This window comes from Strix uralensis, chromosome 10, assembly GCF_047716275.1.
Source record: "Strix uralensis isolate ZFMK-TIS-50842 chromosome 10, bStrUra1, whole genome shotgun sequence".
Lineage (NCBI taxonomy): Eukaryota > Metazoa > Chordata > Aves > Strigiformes > Strigidae > Strix > Strix uralensis.
Window position 1 is genome coordinate 19,621,023 of NC_133981.1, and position 19,785 is coordinate 19,640,807.

General features: G+C 45.7%; 1 protein-coding gene across 7 annotated transcripts in view; it reads left to right on the forward strand.

Moving 5' to 3' along the window:
• The window catches only part of HEMK1 (HemK methyltransferase 1, mitochondrial release factors N(5)-glutamine), a 35,418-nt gene extending 19,891 nt beyond the window's left edge, over positions 1-15,527 (forward strand). For 4 of the 7 annotated variants that reach the window (XM_074879563.1, XM_074879561.1, XM_074879559.1 and 1 more), the window contains 7 exons: positions 2,579-2,731; positions 4,804-4,868; positions 8,275-8,324; positions 9,683-9,788; positions 10,768-10,863; positions 12,691-12,804; positions 13,155-13,866. In XM_074879563.1, the coding sequence (XP_074735664.1) occupies positions 2,579-2,731; positions 4,804-4,868; positions 8,275-8,324; positions 9,683-9,788; positions 10,768-10,863; positions 12,691-12,804; positions 13,155-13,191 (621 nt within the window). In that variant the 3' untranslated portion in view covers positions 13,192-13,866. Of the gene's footprint in view, positions 1-2,578; positions 2,732-4,803; positions 4,869-8,274; positions 8,325-9,682; positions 9,789-10,711; positions 10,864-12,690; positions 12,805-13,154 lie in introns of those variants that run through there. The other 3 variants (XM_074879562.1, XR_012630297.1, XM_074879565.1) reach the window with 3 other exon arrangements.
• Positions 15,528-19,785: the final 4,258 nt, after the last annotated feature.

Below are 19,785 nucleotides of genomic sequence, written 5' to 3' on the forward strand. Positions count from 1 at the left end.
GGGAGAATCCCCTCCCTCACCCTGCTGCCCACATTTCTCTTCATGCAGCCCAGGACACTGTTGGCTTTCTGGGCTGTGAGTGCACATTTCTGGCTCATGGTCAGTTTTCCGTCCACTACTACCCCCAAGTCCTCCTCCTCAGGGCTGCTCTCAATCCAACCCTTGCCCAGCCTGGATTTGTGCTTGGGATTGCCCTGACCCATGTGCAGGACCTTGCACTTGGCCTTGTTGAACTCCATGAGGTTCACATGGTCCCACGTCTCCAGCCTGTCCAGGTCCCTCTGGATGGCACATCCCTTTCCTCCAGCGTGTCGCCCGCACCACACAGCTTGGTGTCGTCGGCTCAATCCCACTGGCCATGTCGCCAACAAAGATGTTATACGGCGTTAGTCCCAACACCGACCCCTGAGGAACGGCGCTCGTCACTGCTCTCCACTTGGACATCGAGCTGTTGACCTCAACTCTTTGACTGTGCCCATCATGCTCATTCCTTATCTACAGAGTGGTCCATTTGCCAAACCCATGTCTCTCCGATTTGGCAATGAGGATGTCATGCAGGACAGTGTCAAAAGCTTTGCACAGTCCATTATGCAATGTCTGTTGTTCTTCCCTTGTCCACCAGCACTGTAACCCCATTGTAGAAGGCCACCAAATTAGGCGGGCACGATTTGCCCTTAGTGAAGCCATGTTGGGTGTCACTAATCACCTCATTTTCCAGGAGGATCCAGTCCATGATTTTGCTGGGCACAGAGGTGAGACTGATTGGCCTGTAGTTCTCTGTTTCTTCCTGTTTTCCCTTTTTAAACATGGGGTAATGTTTACCCTTTTCCAGAGAGCAGGAACTTCACCGGACTGTCATGACTTCTCAAATATAATGGATAGTGGCTTAGCCACTTCATCTGCCAGTTCCCTCAGGAATCTCATCAGGTCTCCTGGACTTGTGCCCTTTCAGGTTCCTTAGATGGTCTTGAACCTGATCTTCTCCTACAGTGGGCAGTTCTTCATTCTCTCAGTCCCTGCCTTCTGTGTCTTGGGTGGTGTGACTGGAGCCCTTGCTTGAGGCAAAAAAGTCATTGCCAAGCCTTCTGCATTTCCTAGGTGATCATGTCTCCTGTTTCCTTCTGGAGAGGGCCCACATTTTCCCTAGTCTTCCTCATCCCTAAGGCTTCATTTTTATATCTGTTTGCATCCTCCCTCCCTACTTACTGCAGACGCAAATTGGCCTAGCATGAAGGATGATCAACAGCAACAAATATCTTCATAAAAACTACAGCTTTGCACCAGGCATCTATTACACTGCACCCCAGTTAGGGTGATGTATCCAAGGAAGAGCTTATGCCCTTATGTACAAGCCTGCTCAGTTTAGGCTCCTGAAAAAGGCCATTGCTTTACTAAAGAGAAGCTGCCCTGCCTGCCAGGACATGTTGCTTTATAATATTCCTGCACATGCCAAGCACATGCGAGATTCCTTGTAAAAATGAAAGGCTGGTAATTTTCCTGGTAATGTCTTTAATTTTTAACTCTTGGCAAAATCAAGCCAGTTATTCTTTGTAAATTTTGTTAAGTTTTCTGGATTTACAGGAGAGATCCAAGAGCAGACCTCTCAAGTGGAATAACCTAGGCATCATGGGAGTGCCTTGGGCAGTAAGGCCTTGTTTCTGCACTGTTGTGCCATGAAAGCACAAGGGTTGCAGGGAGTTGTGAGCACCTGCTGAAGCTGCCTATGCACTCAAGTTGTTTATAAGGTTTCTGTCTTAGAGTTTTCTCTGGTGAATATCAAGGGAAGTTTGTGCTGCAGTCTGAGAGGGGCACGTGTGTGCTTTCTCTTGTAGCTAGTCACTTATTTTCTCAAACCTTAGAACTGTATATCTTTGAGACCTCTGCTGCTGGTTGGATTTTATATGAACTTGTAAAGAGATTTAAAAAAGAGGAGATTGATGGGAGCGAGGAGGCAGCAATGGCAGAGATGCATACAGATCCAGTAGCATGGATGAAAATCTTTTCCACGTGACTTCATGCCAACAAAATGTAGTAGGAGTCCACAACTGATATCCAGCTCATTTGGGTCATTTAATAATTCATTGTATTTGCTTTGCATCTGCAGGTTGGATTATTGGTTTAGATGCTGTTAAGAGTTGTGCATCTGCCTCCACATTATATACCATACTGAGACAGTATCGAAATCTTAGCTTTTGAAGCTTACAGATTTTGAAAGCTGGAATTTTGGAGTAAATAAAATTCTGTTGCAGAAGATAATGTGCTCCAGCTGTTTGGTTATTGTTTTTCCCAACAGTGCTAGAAGATTTCAGAGGATTTGTGGGGAATTGTATCCTGAGGATTTGGTTACTAATCAAAGCACCCTGTGGGGGAGATGGAGCTGAAGTGACTTCTGGCATGTCAGTTCCATTGCTGCCATCTGTGTTTTAAAAATCAGCAACAAAAATACATTTCATTGGGCTACAGAGTCAAGAAATTAAACTCCACTCCTCAGACTGCAAAGGTGTGAGTCAAAACAGCAACCTTAGAAATTTTTGTTTGTTTGATTTTTTTTTTTTTATTATTTTTTTTTTTTTTTTAGGATCTTGTCTCTATAGTTTTGGAGGAAGAATCTCGAAAATGTGAGAAGAATTCAGGCCTCTGCTTCCCAGTTCCTGTCCCTCATCCCGTGATCCTGGAGATTGGCTGTGGCTCTGGAGCAATTGCTCTGAGTCTGTTGTGCAAACTGCCACAGGTGAGCTTTTTTCAGTGCTCGTGGCATAATAGATGCTTGTGTTACAGGACAATCCCACTCTACTAGTCTTTGTTGAGACTTCACAGACAGCCTTCTTTGCTTTGATGGGACTTCGGCAGCTAAGGTCTCTAACAGTCAGGCTCTATAAGTTCATGCTAGGTAGAAGAGGGGTATTTAGGAATTGCTCTCCCCAGCTGTCTGTGGGAGTAGTGGAAACATAGTCAGAATGAAGGAAGCAAATGTGTTCATTCTTCAGCTGTCACAGCTCGCTATTAATCACCTTAGCTTGAAGCACTGGTGAGTGTTAGTTTAAGCTAATATCCTGGGCTGTGGACAAGAGGGACAGAGGCATGGATGGCACACACTCTATTAGTCAAATTTATGGGTCAGTCATCTCTAAAAATCACCTTACTGTGAATCAGAAGATCTTGTCTCTAGGAGACTGAAGACTAAATGAATACAGGGAAGGGATTACCACAGAAGTGGCAGTACTTGGGATCAATATGACAAGCATATGTCACACTGCCACAACTGCCAAACCTTTTTTTTTTTTAAGTCTTTTGTTCCCTAATAACAACCCACACCTTTTGAACAGAGTGAAAAGAGCAGGAAGGGGACTGAAATCTGAGTGACCAAAGCCCTTCTTGCCCCTGATTATTGTGTCATGTAACATGATTACTGAGATACTGTTGGTAAGCAGAAAGAGAAATGAATCCAAGATCTCTTTGCATGTGGTTAGGGGAAAAAATATTCCCCTTTCCTCAGAATTGCAGACCAGCCAGTTCCTTCTCATGAACGAGAATTGCTGTGGCCAGCCCCTCCTCTTGGAGGAGTATAAGACTTGGTGTGTAAGAATTAGATGTTGATGCCTGTGTTCTTCCTCCCAGTGACCTGATAAGGTTAATACTTGAGCTTCATGACTTTAAAGTATAATTACTTTGATTTCCTGAGCTGTACTTCATGCTCTTTTCCTTGCCTGTTAAGTTAAAGAGCTGTATCAGTCTGGTCCTGTAACTGATAACAGTCCTTTCCCAGGTGGCTAACACAAACTGCTGTGCCCAGAGAAATAAGGAGCCTTGACTGATTGGAGTTAGTGGTAGCCACACTGACAACTAAGTGGAGTTTACACTCTGTGTGGTCTCTTTAGTGTTTGAGGCAGAATTTGGCCCTAAGGTACTGAGAAGACAACAGCAACGTTTTGCTTATGGATTCAGCTGTGTCCTTCACCTTAAGGGCCAGCTTCATGTGTGTGGGTTCTAGTCTCAGGCTGTGAAATTAATCCTCCTAGGAGTGATGGCCAGTCACACCATCATCTCCAAATGCAAAGCAGTTTCTTTAAGCATACTTCCTCTATGCAAATACTTACCAACATCTGTGTTTAAAAAACATTAAGCAAAGCAAAAACAAGTCAGGCCTTTGCCTGCACTTTTCCCAAGGTGGATTGGAAGGTCAAATAAATCTCTGTGTAGTCTTATCTCTTAATGTACGCTGGAGGGCTCTCAAATACCTGACACACAGTCAAGTACATGCAGTCAATACGCACGGTGAAAGTGGTGTAAGGACTGCAGTGGAGTAACTAGGCAAAAGGTGTCTGCGTAACAGATGGAAAATGCCAGAACCTCTGTCCAAGTTGTTGTGTTAATGCTGGGAGGAATTCTGTCTGCATGAGAGAGGAGAAGCCTACAACATGATCTTCCTTTAAGCTGTGTCTACCCCAGGCTAGGCAGAGTGTTGAGTCTCACACTACTAGGAACTATGAACATACCAGGTGATGTGAGTCAGTGTGACTCCATTGTTGTCAGCTGAGCGGTTTGGTCAGCAGCCTGTCTATTTTGGTAGGCTGTTGGCAGTGTTGCAGAGTGCCTTCTGTCACGTTAGTGGCCTTCCTAGAAGTGACTCGTGATCCCATCAGTGCCCTGAGAGGCATTCTTCATGAGCTATTCCTTTTAGGAGCCAAGAGTGAACAGTCAATTGCTGGTCTTTATCTTGCATGTCCTTTTTGGCAGAGCTCCTCTGCTCAGGAACCTTGATGTTGCAATACTTGTTTGGTGGTGTGTTTTTTTCTGTCCTAGAGCCGGGTGATAGCTGTGGATAAAGAGGAGGCTGCTGTGGATCTCACCAGGGAGAATGCACATAGGTACAAGCCCACATATTACCCATTTTTTGTAAATTGTTGTTTGAGAAAGACCAAGACTCCTCAATATTTGGACATGTAGTTCATGTTTATCACCACTGGAAACCAGAGAATGTTTAGTTGGTTGAGCTCCTAAAGTGTGTAAGAATTCAGAAAAAAAAAAAGCTTATATTTACCAGAGTGTTTTTTTCTTTGACTTGTGAATGTGCTTTGCAAAGACAGCAGCCTAAATAAAGCAATAGTACTTACATGCTGTCTGTCTTCCAAAGATTTTCAAAGTGTTTCATGGTAGCTGCTCTTATTCCTTCCTGTGAACTTGGAAAACTCAAGGCACCGGGTGGTAAGAATGTGTATGTCACTGAGGAGGTTAAGGACAAATATAGCCTGAACCTTTCTCTGTCTGGCTCCCTGTATCATTATTGCTGTGTTTGTTTCTGTTGTTGCTCCTCTAGATACAAGCTTGCACACTCCAATAGCACTTTTACTCTGATGTGCTGGTGTGGTATCCCTCAGCACCGTCCTTGCAGTCCTGGGTTTGGTGAGAACGGTGCTGCTGGGGCCCGTGGTGTTTGGATGACACCTGTGCTGTGGCTGGATGTTCGGAGCTGCTGAATCAAACATCTTGTGCCTGAAGTCAGGACAGACCTGTATCGGGTTGACTTTGTCCTTCCTAGTGGCTCCACTTCCACAGCTGGTTCTTCTTAACTCAGGTTATTCTGTCACTAACAGTGAGCCCCAGAGCTAGAATCTCGGTGTACTTTTGAGTCCAGGATCCCAGTCTCTGTAGACATTGTAAAAGGTACAGAGCTCTAGTATGTATTCATATCCTCAGTAACTGCTGGGCCCTAGGTGTTATTTAGAGCAGTGTCAGGAAGGATTCCTATTGCTGCCTCTTACAGAGTCTAGGACAGCTGTGAGTCTTAAGAGGTGCTCATTAACTGACATTTCTGCCCACAGGGCCTTTTTTCCCAAGCTGCTGCCAGAACTGGGGCTACAGAGACAGGCTGCCTCTGCTTCTGGCTGCACCGAGCTGCATCTCTTCACTTCTTGCAACCCAGTCTCAGCTCTTATGTGAGCCTAAGGTGATGTGTAGGAACAAGCCCTTCCCACACTTGTCACCTCACTGTTAGCCTTTGCCTCCTAGTTCAGTTATAGGGAATGGGGAGCAGAGATTTCCTTCTGATGTGTCAAGTTCTGTTGCAATTTTTCATAGATATAATAAAAGCTGGACAGGTCTTTGCTTCCTTGGTAGGTTATTGCTCTGGCATCTGGGAAAAATAATCTTGCTTTTTAACGTGGCTTGTTGACTCAAGAATGGATGAGGGAGTGTAAATGCCATGCCAGAGAACCTCCTATTTCTCCATGCATATTTTCATTGCGTCCTTGTGATCTTGTCCATGGCATGGTGCCCTGTAGCTCTTGGAAGAGAAGCCAGTAGGATAAGCTGTGTTACTGCTTGACTGAAGCCAGTTTGGTTCCTGCCTTCTTTTCAGAGCTCCCTTATGACAGTTGTGTTCTCTAGATGCTTCAGTGATTCTTGCTCTCACTAAATCAGTCCCAGTGCCAGATGGCCCATCTGGGGACACTGCAGACAGATGCAGGAATCCCTCCCTTTCTTGATGCCTGTGTTGGCTGGCAAGGCAGTACTGTAGGCCCTCAGCAAAGACAAATAGGACTTGGGTATAAGGCCTTTGTCACAGCATGCTCGATGAACCCCATTGGGTAACCCTGAGATGTTACACTGAAGAGCTGGGAGGAAAACTGCCACTGTGGTGGGAGGAGAGAACATGCTGGGAAGAGCTGGGCAGTTTTGTTTTCTCTAGACATTGCCTGCACCGAGGACAGGAGTTAGGGGACAGTGCAGATTCTCTGCCACAGTGTGCTGATGCTGGTCTGGGAATGGCATCTCCTGTGGGAGGCTTGGAGTCTTTCTCCAACAGCAGATCTTGACCACCCTTGTCGTTCAGACTTTGCAAAGTGCTTCCTCTGACATTGCTCAGATGTCTTCACAAAAGCCAGAGGCAAAACTGGTGAGAAAAGAGAGGTATTTTGATGGGTGGACCATGTAGCTGAGGAATTAGAGGTTCTGTTCCTTCCTTGCTGTCTCACACTCTCTGTTTCTGTGACCTCTCCTGTAGCATCAGGCTGCCACCAAGCACCAAGGCTACTTTCAGACTGGCCTTTCTTTCGTGTTGCAGGAGCATCAAGGGAGCTTTGTTCAAGCTTCCTAAGATTTAAGGGGGTCACTGTCTCAATTGTTTTCCTGTGTCAGGGAGCATATTCTGTAGCAAGCTGGGATCTAGGTATGAATCATGCCAGGTTGTGACAGACTGGAGCACCATAAGCACCATGCAGTCTCAAGGCTGTTCTACCTTGGATTAGAGTAGTGAGAGAGATCAACATCTTGGCCAAGATTTCTCCCTAAGAAATACTGAGATCTTTATAGACCTGATTCTTAAAAATAGCAAGCCAGCATGCTTCCTTGCTCCCTTGTCACAGGTAAAGGGGAGGTGTATGTGTCTTGTAGTGTCTTCAGCAGTTCTGCTGGTGTCAGCACCCTGGGGATGTCTGGCTGCAGATGAAAGGCACTGACCATAACATGTGTTTCACAATTAATGTGCACAGAGATATCAGGGGAAAGAAAGATCATGAGTCAGAAACTAGTATCTGAGAGATCCTAGTGTGTATTTTAAATACATTATACTGTACAGTGTGTGCATGAGCTGTCCCCAAAGGAGTCCCTTTTCCTAGCTATGTGTCTGCCACGGGGGTTCTGCTGCACAGCATGTGCTGGCCTCCTGGTAGTGTGCAGTAACGTCTCATCACCTTAACATTGGCATGTGAGGTGAGATCCAAAAATGCCTAGAAAATACACTCAGATGCCAGAACACTGTTAAGATCTAGATCATCAAGGAGGCTGGAGAAAGAGTGTGGCAAACACATGAGCATGTTGTCTCCACTTACAGTAGCAGGTTTACATATTTGAAGCAGGTGATTTTGTTGTGGGTTTGGTTTTTTTGTGTGGTTTTTTTTTTTTTCAGGGATGGTGAGCTTACCTGGGGGAGGCCTTGCAGATGTAGTTAATATGCAGCAGTGTGGGGGAATAATGCTGTATGTATGGCAAGGGGTAATACATACAGGTTTTGGGTGCACAGGAGCTGCACCCTGGAATCACCATGAATGCAGAGTGTGCTCTTTTTTTTTTTAATTTGTTCCTCGGGCAGAGAGCAGATCCTAAACTTCCCTTGCAGCTTGAGAGGAATCCAGCTGCAGTCAGTGGGGTAGGATATACGTGTATCAGACAAGAGATGGGATATTTAATGATTTGTTTGTAGAATGTGCTATTCATGAATCCACAAACATGCCCCCTAATCTTTTTCTTTCTGTCCTTGCATCTGGAATTTTACAGGCTGCGACTCGAGGAGAGGATCCACATCCTCCACCATGATGTTTCATACAGTAACTCTTTTCACTGTTATAATCCCCTTTGTCTTTCTCCTTTTTTTACTTTGATGGGGGGAGGCAGGCTTGAGAGACAGACAAGGGACTCCTTTGGGATGCAGGCATCAGGAGGGTGTGGAAGTTAATAGAGAAAAAGATCAGTAAGAAGTGAGCTAGTGAAGCTTTTCCCTTCAAAGATTTCGAGGCCAGATTATCAGCTGAGAGAAGTCCCTGACTACATCAGAAGGTGAATTGTTCCTGGTTTTAGGTGTCTAAAGGTTGTCTCTGAGCTGATAGTCCAGGTGCTCTCTAGTGTTGTTGGGGAGAGGCAAGTATATACAGAGTGTAATTCATTCCATGCTGACATGGATGCTTTAAATAAACATGTATATGCCTGTCTCTCCATTGATGGAAGAGGGAGCCCAGATATTTATCTTAGATTAAATGCCCAGCCTTATTCATCTGAAATTAGGTCTGGACCTGGCTGAAACTAGTTAAAGCTGCCATTTGGTGAGGCTTACCCAGTTAGATAGATACATGCTCAGCTGTTTCTGAGCCAGGAGCTGTGGAGCCAGGAGCTCCAGCACTGTACATTCATTAGTGAACCTTTCTGACACTGCTGGTTTTGGCCCTGTACTACCTCTTAGGGCTATGGCTACGCAGTCTTCTATCTGCAAATCTGAGTTTGTGCTGCCCATACTCCAAACAGCAGTAAGTCAGCCAGCTCCGGTCCAGAAGCCATGTCGCTGCATTGGCATTGCACCTGCATGGGTAAGCCCTGAGCTAAGAGGCTGGCCTGAGGACAGTGCCACACTCACATCGTTCCACAGTGTCTGGTTTGACGCTGGTATGTGTCAGTCCAGACAGTGGCATGAGCGTAGCAAGCTGAACCTTGTCAGCAGAAGAGCAAACCGTTAGATGGTTGATACTGCTGAGAGGGCCTGGCTCTTTCACTCGTTAGAGGTCCTCTGCGGCTCTGATAAGAGGAGGGATATGCATCCTGACAGCTGGTCTAAGCTCCCACTTAGGTCTTTGTGGGATCTCTCAAGTTCCAGTTGTTGCTTTACATCCAGATGGTCACAGAGCTCCAGAGCATCCAGGCCCTGTGCTTTGTAACGTGTTTCGCTAAGTGGATGATGAAAGAATGATACTTTGCCCGTGCTTAGCTTCGTCTCACTCTTGCATTCAAGGTGAGAGAGTGAGCAGGCCAGGCTCTCCCAAAAAGAAATAGGATAAAAATTTTTTAGAGAAAAGCAGAGCCAAACACACATGGGCATGTGTCTGGAGAGACAGTTTCCTGAATAGAATTTTGACACTGAGCTCATAGGGAAGATTGCTGTGGTTGAGAGCTGGTTCTGATTCTTTTTCTTTTCTAGGTTCTGCCAAGCAGCTGCTATTCTGGGGCCCCATAGACTTCATAGTCAGTAACCCCCCATATGTCTTCCATGAAGACATGGCTTGCTTGGACACAGAAATCCTCCGGTAATCAGACAAATAGATTTTTCTTCTCCTGTTCCTTGAAGCAAAGTTTTCTGTCTGCTTGCTTATGCTACACACAATTGCACACAAAACATGCAAATGTAGTGTACATGTACATAGTGTAGGTGTGTTTATACGGTATATAATAATATGGTGTTACTTTGATGCTGCTTACGGGTCTGAAACAATACCAAACTATTTTAAATATTTTTATAAATGGAGAAAGCACACACATTGAAATTAATAAGTTTCCAGTCCAAAACTGTTTCAGAACATTTCTCCTGTTAGCCTTTCTTTTTTTTTTAATAATTGGGTAAGTTTATGAAAGAAAGTACAAGTAATTTGAGCAGCTTTTTGTCATGGAGAAAAAACTTGGGTGGAAATGCTATGATCCATTTTCATCCCAATAACTGTCTTAAGCAAACCAACCCACACAAACATGAATAAACTCTTGGGATGTGGAACTGCTTGTGTGTGCTGGTTCTTCCCCAGAACTGATTGTCACACATGTCAGGACAAAGTCCTGCACCCACCTCTGTACAAGATGTGCACCAGAGCAGATTCTGAAAGCTGAGCTTTCTGCATCCTAATTTGCTCTGCTAGGTTAGAAGGCACTGTGACCTGGTTGTTGGCATGGTTGAAGTAAAGCAAGTGATCCCTTGCTGTACAGCCCACTCTCTCCCTGTCCAGCTAGCACAGAGAAAACAGCCACATGTTGGAACTGTGTGACCCTGGCTGCATTTGGCTCATAATTTTCAGGAAGATTTCAGGGTATGTTTTCTGCTTGTGCTCAACATGGTGTTTCTCAGCCTAGTGGTAGCTGCCTTCTTACTCCCTGTATTTTGCATAAAAGCTATGAGTGCTGTCACCTGCTGTAGGAGTACTGGAGTTCAGGTGTGTTACCTGCACCTTTCTCCATCCTCAAGGGTGCGGCTCGTGCCACATGAATTGCTGTTGATGTCTTCTCATTCCCACACTCCAGCTATGAGGACCTTGATGCACTGGATGGGGGAGATGATGGGATGAGAGTAATCAAAACAATTCTGGCTCTGGCTCCTTCTCTTCTGAAGGATTCTGGGTAAGCATTGTTCTCTGTTTGAATTTCATGTCTTCTGACCATTCACTTCTATAACTTCTGTTTTCATTTCACACAAGAAGGTACAGAGGGAAGATAGTTGCAAAAATGTGTTGTGTGTCCTCGCCCCCCCCCCCCCCATCTAATAATAGAAGTTTAAAAAATGTCATGTGTGTAAGCAAAATTAGCTTGCAGTTGATTAATAAAGGGATACGAGCCTTCCTTGACCAGTGGTGGTGTTTCATAGTCATTAGTGAAGTGAGAATCTTTAAAGGTCAAAGCAGCAACAAAAAGAACATGAAAAAGAACAGTAGAGAGAGTGAAAAAAAAAAAAAGCTTTCTAGCAGAATAACTGGTTGAAGGAGAAGCAATATAGAACTCTGTGAGAATGGATGTAGATCTGTACTTCCCTACCACCCTTTAATAAGGGGAAACTTGTTCATTGTGCCAGGATACAATGCTGAATATCCCAGGAGAAAGAAGATCAGCCAGGGATAGTTTCTTAAATATTAAATGTCTCCATGGTTAATACTCAAGACTGATTGTTCCTATTCTCTGTCATGTGGGACCTATTTTGTGCTTAAAGATCCACATGCTGGTACACAAAAGTCTGTTGTGCCAGGGCAGTCACATATCCTGTTGAAAATTCCTGACATTTTACCAGCATAAGAGAGGTCACTGAAAATCTGCTGTTTTGAGAAGAGGAACAGGAATATTGAGAAGCATACTGCATGCAGAAGAATTCATTCCTCATGCTTTGCATGACCACAAGAGCAGAAGATGCTCCTCAGAACTTCCCAGCAACAGAGATTGGTCCCATGGGGTTGTTTGTTAGGATTAATTTTTTCTTTCCCTTTCTGTTTGTTTTATAAGGTGGAGCCCCCATTGAGGAGTGGAAGTTTTTTAAGGTCAGGAATGAGATCCACACCCAGCTTGTAGTTAGTTTGGTGAATTTATAGGGAGTATTCAGTGCGGGATGTTTTAGGAATTCTCAGGAGAGCATACGATCGGGGCTTGGCCTCTCTCTATTCTTTGCCTGTTAAACTTGTATCTTGGTGAGCTGTCACAGGCTGTAACCAGTTCCATTGTCTCCACGTGCGCTGGGGTGGCTGTGCCTTGTTGTGGGAGTGGAGGCTCAGAAATGGGCCAGTGACATAAAGCCTGACTGCAGCAGAGATGGAAATAGCCCTGCAGCATCCAGGCCTAGTCCTGGTGTGCTAACTGAGGTTCTCTGATTAGTTCCCTTATCCCTGCTGCACTCTCCTTTGTACAGTCCTGTATCTAGGACTGTATGGTCTGAATGCTGGTGGTGTTTTCAAACTGATTTCTGGAGACATTTACTGTGGGAAAATGTGTGTACTGACTTGTACTTTGACTCTGGCGACTGGGACTTAACGTCACCCTGCTTGTACAAAGAGGAACTTCATGCTGCCAGTCCAGTGCTCCGTGTTCATGCACTTGTGTCATAAAACTTCATTCTGACCTTAAAGCTTTGGGGGCTTCAGAAAGACAGAGTTGGCGGTATCTCTGCACTGGGTTCAAAAGGGATCCTTGCATCTTGATACAAGGGTTTAACTGCTCACACAAAGAAGTACCATAAGAATTCCCACCAAGATCAACACTTTCTCCCTCTGAAGGAGGCAGTTGAGATCTGCATCTTAAATGGACAGCTATGATCTGTTTTGGGACTACTGGACAGCATTGTGCTTGCTGACCTTCTCATTTCCTGCACTGGTAGGAGTCATCCAGAAAGACAGACCTTAATTTTTATGTTTAGCAACCTAAATGTGTGCCTCTCCCCACTTCCTACTCCCAAATATGTCCTTTCAGGAGTGTGTTTCTGGAAGTTGATCCCAGACACCCAGATATGGTGGAGAACTGGCTACAGGCACACCCCAACTTACTACTTGTCCTCCGTGCCATTCACAAGGACTTCTCTGGCAAGTAAGTCTTTTTTTACCCTCATATTTTTGCTTCAGGTACAGCTCTGTCACCTTTGTAGATTATGTCCCAGCACCCTGATGTATTGAATGAACTCAGCCAGAGAAAGTCCATAGCTGAAGCCAATCTTTAATAAAATAGGGACTCCCTTCAAGTATCTCAATCTTCTCATATCCTGAGATAGCCTGGCAATGTTTCTGAGTCAGAAATCTTGATGCAGGTAAGCATTTCTGATGGGCTGACTAGCTTTGGTGAGACTGTTGCCATTGGAAAATTGCTGCTTTTGTAGGATGGAGATAGAAGCATGTTCTCCCTAGCAAGACTTAAAGCTCTGGTCATTCTTTTTCCCACAGGCCTAGGTTTCTGCACATCCAAAAGCAAAGCAGATGACAACTATACCAGAAATCACTCTTCTTGCAGTATGCTTTTCGCTGGTGGGCCCTCCTGAACAGCTTGTTGAAAACTCTGCGTGGCAAAAGGAATCTGCAGTTCATTCCCCAGTGCACTGAAGTCTCCCTGCAGTGGCAGCCCCCCTCGTTTTCTGATACAGACTTCATCCAGAGATGCAGAAGTTCAGCAGAGCATGTAGAAGTGTTTCACCTTCTTTGGGGAACTGCATGCAATTTTTTAGTTTGCTCTGCTGAAGTGACTCGTTAATCTCAGGACCCAATATGGAAGAGTTCACAGCTCCAAATATTTAATTAAAAATATGACTGTCAGATCACCCATTTGACCTAGAAAAATTTCACTTTTTTTTTGGCCTTGAGATAAATTTATGTAGAATATGACCAGATTGGATGATAGGTCCAAACTCTGACTTACATTGGCACATGGATTTGCAGGTATAATGGGACTAACTTGCACATTTCAAATTCAGTTCTGTTCCAGGATTCTGATGCTCTGGAGTAATCTCCAACAGCAAAGCACCCTTTGTTTCCCAGTTCTGCTGAGGGACCTGTCATTGAAGGATCAGTGCACATGTTACACCGTCTGAATCTCCAGCACCTGACACTTGGTGGATGCTGCCAGAAACAACTGAAACATTGTAATAAAGATAGTGCTTCAGATCAGTGTCCTTGCAAGAATTGCTGTGCAATTACATTTTCAAACATGCTAGCAGACCTGAATAAACACCTGGCACCCGGACATTGCTTCTGAGAGCAATAATTACACCTAACTTCAATGTAAGGCATTTAAATGCAGGACTTGACCAAGAAGGCCAGAATTGCTACTCCAGTTTTGCAGATGGAGAAGTTGAATAATTGGACGTGAAATGACTTGTACACAATTTGACAAGCAGCTAAGCTTGGAGTAGGACCCAGTCTCTTGACAGCAGTGGGAATAGCTGAGGTCTGTTTCTTTGGGAAGGATGACTCAGAGTAGGGCTGCCTCAGACAACACTGAGAGAAGTCCCTGAAATGGACAGTCAACATCATGACATTATTTATAACAGCAGGATTAAATTCAAGCTGCTGCTTGTTGTTGCTGCAGTTTCCAGTGTCCCAAGTTTCCTTCCTGACCATAGCTAGCCAGGGAATGAAGGAAAGAGAGCAAATGAAAGGATCTGGTCTACCAGTCTGAATGAAGGAGTTGCTGGGCCAGTGGAGGTGAGCGCTCTGTAGGGGTGGAAGTGCCCAGACAGTGACCTTTGCAGTCTGTGTGCGCCAGGGAGGTGCTGTCAGGCTCCCTGTCTGGGCTGAACTGAGAGTGCATAGCCAGAAGCATTAGGTAGGAGATGCATCAGCAAACGGCATCTGTTTGGAAGGCTGCAGCAGATTCAGAAGGCCTTACATGAGCACTAACACATCTAGTCCCTTTCCCTTCTACCTCTCCCACACTCACACTCCCCACTCTTTCATTCACTCTTTAAGTGTTGAAAATGGACCCTGGTTTTACAGAGATATCTGAGCTCTCTCATGTACCAGTGCTTGGGTCTCCAGTTGGATCCTTTCCCCACCCTCTGGGCTTTTACACCTCTGTTCACAGACGGCCCTTTCACCCCATCGTACCACTCACGCTGCGTTTATCCTTCCCACCACTCTGCGCACCCCAGCAGTTTGCCTCATCCCATATGCTCTTTACTTGAAGTTATGAGCCTTCCCTGGACTGCAGTACCTGCCCTGGTTAAACACCGTAGAGAGAATCTAGGGAAGGAGAGAACTAAAAAAGTTCAGTTAAAGTGCACTTGATCCTAGGTTTGGAAATAAAGTTCCAGCACAGCTGATTTCTGGCGGTTTTGCCTGCTAGAGCCGTGAGTACAAATTGTAGTCAAAGACATTTGTTTGGGGTTTTTTTAATAGTAGTTTAGGGTCTTTTTTTAAGTTCAGTTTGTCAGACTTTGTTTAAAAATTAAAGAAATGAGTTCACGGATTTCATCTGGATGTTAGCAGTGTTTATGTACGAAACAGAGCAACAGGCACAGCTTACTTCTGCAGGGTACTTTAAAAGCTGGATAGTTTACTGGCTTATGAGAGTGTTAAATGGCATCGTATTGCATTCCTCAAGGGGTAGGCTGATTCCCTGCGGCAGGCTGGAGTTAGATGTCCCTCTGAGAGCGCCTGGGCTGCAGAAAGCAGTGTGCCTTTTCTTAGAAGCGTCAATCAGTCACTTGTCTGAGTAGGACATTTTCTCTGTGAGACAGACTCTTGGTCTAATCCAGTAGGATGAGTGTTAAATTCCTATATTTATAGCTAAAGCAATAATAAAAATGCTTGCATTTCTGTGGATTTGCGTTGCGTAGTGGTTATATGTCTCAGAAAATCACATGATGCTGCTGACCTTCTCATAAAGACAAGAATAGAGAAAAATTGTTCTTCCTCCCAAGAGGCTGGATTTATTTGTCAGACTCACATCTGAGGGAATGTGCTGGTGTAGTACAATGTGTTCTTCAGTGCTTTATGCATATTGGCCCATGCTCATTTTGGTATGGAAGCACTGCAAAGCTTTTTGGAGATGATGATTTTAAGGAGCCACAGGCACTGCCAGTGCCCTTGCTAAAGCACTGAACCATGTCTGTGTTGCCTGTGAGCGGGAGGCTCGGCTGACGCCAGCAATATGCTGTGCACGTGAGCTCTCTGCAGAGGCATAGCTACTCCTTGAAGCCATGGAAGGCTGACGCTTCAGTTGGCATTTTACATAATCCAGTAGCTGACATACATTTAATTTTCTGTGAACTTACTTGGGTCTTTGGAAGTGTATCAAAACGGTGATTTGTTTCCTGAAGTGATGCTTTCAGAGAGGGGCTTTGTTTTCCTTCAGGACCCTAAAGAGTGTGGTTGTGTGTGTGCTCAGGTCTGTGTTTTGGACAGTTACCAGGTGCGAAGTATCTACTAGGATAACGCTGGCCTTCCCTGAGGAGGAGTTGGTAAGAGCTCGGTCTTTGGCAGAGCCCTGCAGGTGGTGCTGTGGTCCCAGCTTAGCTGTGTCTGTGCTGGAGAGCCGTCCTGCCGCAGGCTCCCGGCTCTGTGGGGAGCGGGGCAAGGTGCAGGCCCCCACCGAGAGAATTCAACACAGAGCTTCACTGTAGGTGCAGCTCCAAAGCGGGGCTTTAACCTCTATTCCTGTGCCAGGAAATGGAGCTTTGGCGCGGGGCTCGCGCAGGGAAGCTGGAAGGGGACCACACAGCTTGTGATACAGGACAGGGGTTGTACCTCATGCTGTTAGTGGGAGGCCTGAAGCTCCATAGCACTGCGTTAATCCATGGTTTTGGACAATGTCTAGTATGCTGGAGGACAGAGATGGAGTACCATTCTTCTGGTGTAATTTCCGTGTAAGCACCCTGAAGTGCAAGTAACAACGGTGTTAGCAGTCTCCCACCCGGGATGTGGGGTGAAAGGGACTTTCTCGGGGAAAGAGTCCCCAAGAAACTCTCCCTTTCTCTTAGAGAGTCAAAGAAATGTGTTTATCCTCACAGCACTCTCAGCCGAGCCTGTGGTCTTGTAGGGACGAGACTCCTTTCCAGGTGAGGAAGTGACAGACAGAGAATGACTCCACTAGGGTGACAGAGGAAATCTCTGGGGACCCAGGTGACCAAATATGTGTGGATTACTGGCCAGCACTCAGTTCCTTGATGCAGGGCCATAGATCAGAATGGGTTGGAAGAGAGCTTGACAGTCATCTAGCCCAATTTCCCTGTCCAAGTAAGAATCGGCTTGGCTTACATCATTCCTGACAAATGTTTGCCCAGCCTCATCTAAAAGGCTTCCAAAGCTGATAAGGACCTTTGCATGCAATCTGTTCTGGTGCTTTGTTGTTCTATCTGCTAGAAAGTTATCCTTTGTACCTTTTCCTCCTTGCTGCCATTAAAGCTGAGTACTACTTCTCTTGTCCTGAGGTGGAGAACAGCTGACTCCCTCCTTAGAGCAGCTTCCATGTGGTGATCTGCTCCTGCGTTTCCTCAGAGTCTTCATTTCTGAGGGAAAGAACACCAACATTGTGTTGTTTCTGTGGGCTGCTTGCACATCCTTCCCTCCCTGCGTGTGAGATGTAAGGGGGAAGCAGGTGTGCTGAAGGGTAGTGTGCTTCAGATGTGTTGCAGGTGATACTTGTGCCTATGGTGATTGGAATAACAGAGCTGCTACAGCTCAGCTTATTACAGGGGAGGAGTCATTTCCCAAGCAGTGAAGACCAAGCCAAAACTTGCATTAACATTTTGTTTGTCTGGGCAAGTTTTCAAAAGCTGTATTTAAATTTTAATAAACTATTATTTCTACTCCAGGTTACATCCAGAGGGACAAATACCCAGTGAGAGAAGGCTTCTCTCTCACAGTCAAGAAGATGGTGAGATACCAAGAGAGACTTTAGCCAGTTTCCAGCCTATTTCCTCTTCAATAGATGTTTCAAGTGTCAGAAGTTTCAGATGTTCCTCCCTGTGGAGGGTCATGTCACAGTCCTCCCCTGTTTCTTTTGCTGGGCAGCTGCTTGCAAATCTCAGCATGGTCCATCCAGTCCCCAGTAAACACAGGAGGGTGTTTACATGCTACTGTCCTGCAGCCCTGGGATCATGGCCAAAGCATGCTCTGCATTCAGCTGTTGTGATTGGGACAGGTCACAGAAGTTACTGTAGCCTTGAGGATGTTCTAAAATGTGCCCTAGTTGCAGAATCAGACTTGTACCCAGCTTCCTCCTGCCTTGCAGTCACCTCTTTGGTTGTACCAGATGTGCTTAGGCCGACATGCCCGGGGTTCAGAATCTGCATCTGAACTGTTCCCAAGATTTGCTCTCCAGCCTGGAGAAGTCTTTTGTAAGTGCCTGCAAGCAGGAGGTGGTGTCTTGCAGGATGCTAACCTATATGATCTCTCTGTCCCTGGACTCTTTGGTCTTGCCTGTCACTGCCACAGTGGGTCTGGCAGAACAGCCTCCTGAGGGTAGAATAAAAGTACAAGTGCTTTGCTAATTGCCTGCTCATGTTACTTGGGGTTTTTGATCCCCTCCAGAGAAGGTACATAAGGACCTACTCTACATAGGTAGAAGGAACGGAGCAGACCAGGGAACGTGCTAGTAGTAAGAGGTGTGATCGTGCTAACCTGTGTGTGCTGTGCTCAACTGAATACCATGATGGTTTTCCTTCTCGGCTGGATCCTGGGATCAGGCCTTCGGGGAATCTGGTGTGTGCAGATGCATTGGAGTTTTTGTGAAATCAGCTGTTTTTCAAGGAATTTGCTCTTGAGCAAACTGCTTTAGATTTCTTTCTCTCATGTCTGAGGAATGAAATCCACGTGCCTGTGGATTTCACTGTGGGGACAGAGTGGGTAGGGATGACAAAGAAAGGAGAACCTGTTTGCAGCAGTTCCCGCCCACAAGCAAGGCCTGAGTAATTCCAGCTGTGCCCAAAAGCAGGTGTGACTTGCACGCCCTTCTCCATCTGCTATTGCTAGGTCAGAGGCAAATAAGCTGTCATCCCACTTTTCTCCCTTTGGGAAGTTTAATGCTGCATTTGCTGGAAACTTGCCAGTGGTAATACTGGGATTCACCAAATCTGGATTCAGATCCCTGCTGTGTGACAAACTGCAGGCCTGACCTTGGGCATATTATTGCTTACTCTGTTCCCTGCTGTTACGGTTGGAATAATATCCCTTTGCTGTCTTACAGACTGTTGTAACAGTCCCTTATGTAGAGGATGTGGGGTACTCAGTTACTTCAGAACGGACTGCCACTGTCCAATGGCAACCTCTTCTTCAGTTACATCCAGAAAGAGCAAAGAATGAGCCAACTTTTATGAAATCCATCTCAGCTGCTTCTTGGTGACAGGGCACACCACCCTGCTGCAGCATGATAAATCAGATTTGCTGTGCTGATTTCCAGTGCTGCCAGTGCAAAACCAAAGGATGTGGGAGTAAGCCAAAGGACCAGCACTAGTTTTTCTGCAGCAAGCGCGTCTCTGAGCATGACGAGAGCGTGACGCACAGACAAACCTGCCTGCTGCAGAGGGCTGAGAAAGGGCATCCTGTGCACAGTGCATGAGCATCAAATATGTTGCTATTGCAGATGGGTGGAGAGAAGTGCTGCTCCATGTTGTGGTCTCCATGGTTTGTCTGCTTTATGTGGTTGATGTCAGAACTGTAACTTTGTTTAAGTGGCAGCTTCTAGCTCTAAAGATGTGCTTCATCATCTCCCTTCACCAGCAAACCTGAATGGTCACTCTCCTGTGTCTTGCATGCTTATCCTAGTCTTTTGGGCAGAGTGGGCATCAACATGCCATTTCAGTTGCAGCTACCCTGTCAGTGTTACGATGATAACCATGGCTACATGAGCAAGGTTACCACAGGATGGAAGGCCTTGGAACAATTGCATGTGAACAAACTGCTGCCTGGGGAGGAAGGAGCCTTGTCCCCATTAAATATTTGCTCTGGGTTCAGGTTACTTCAGAGGGCTACATAAGTAGTCTCAGGCTTCATCCTTTCTTTTGTGACAGCCAGGGTGTTCTGAGATCATCCAATCCATAGCAGGGAGCATCAGGAGACATTGCAGGGATTCTCAGCTCCC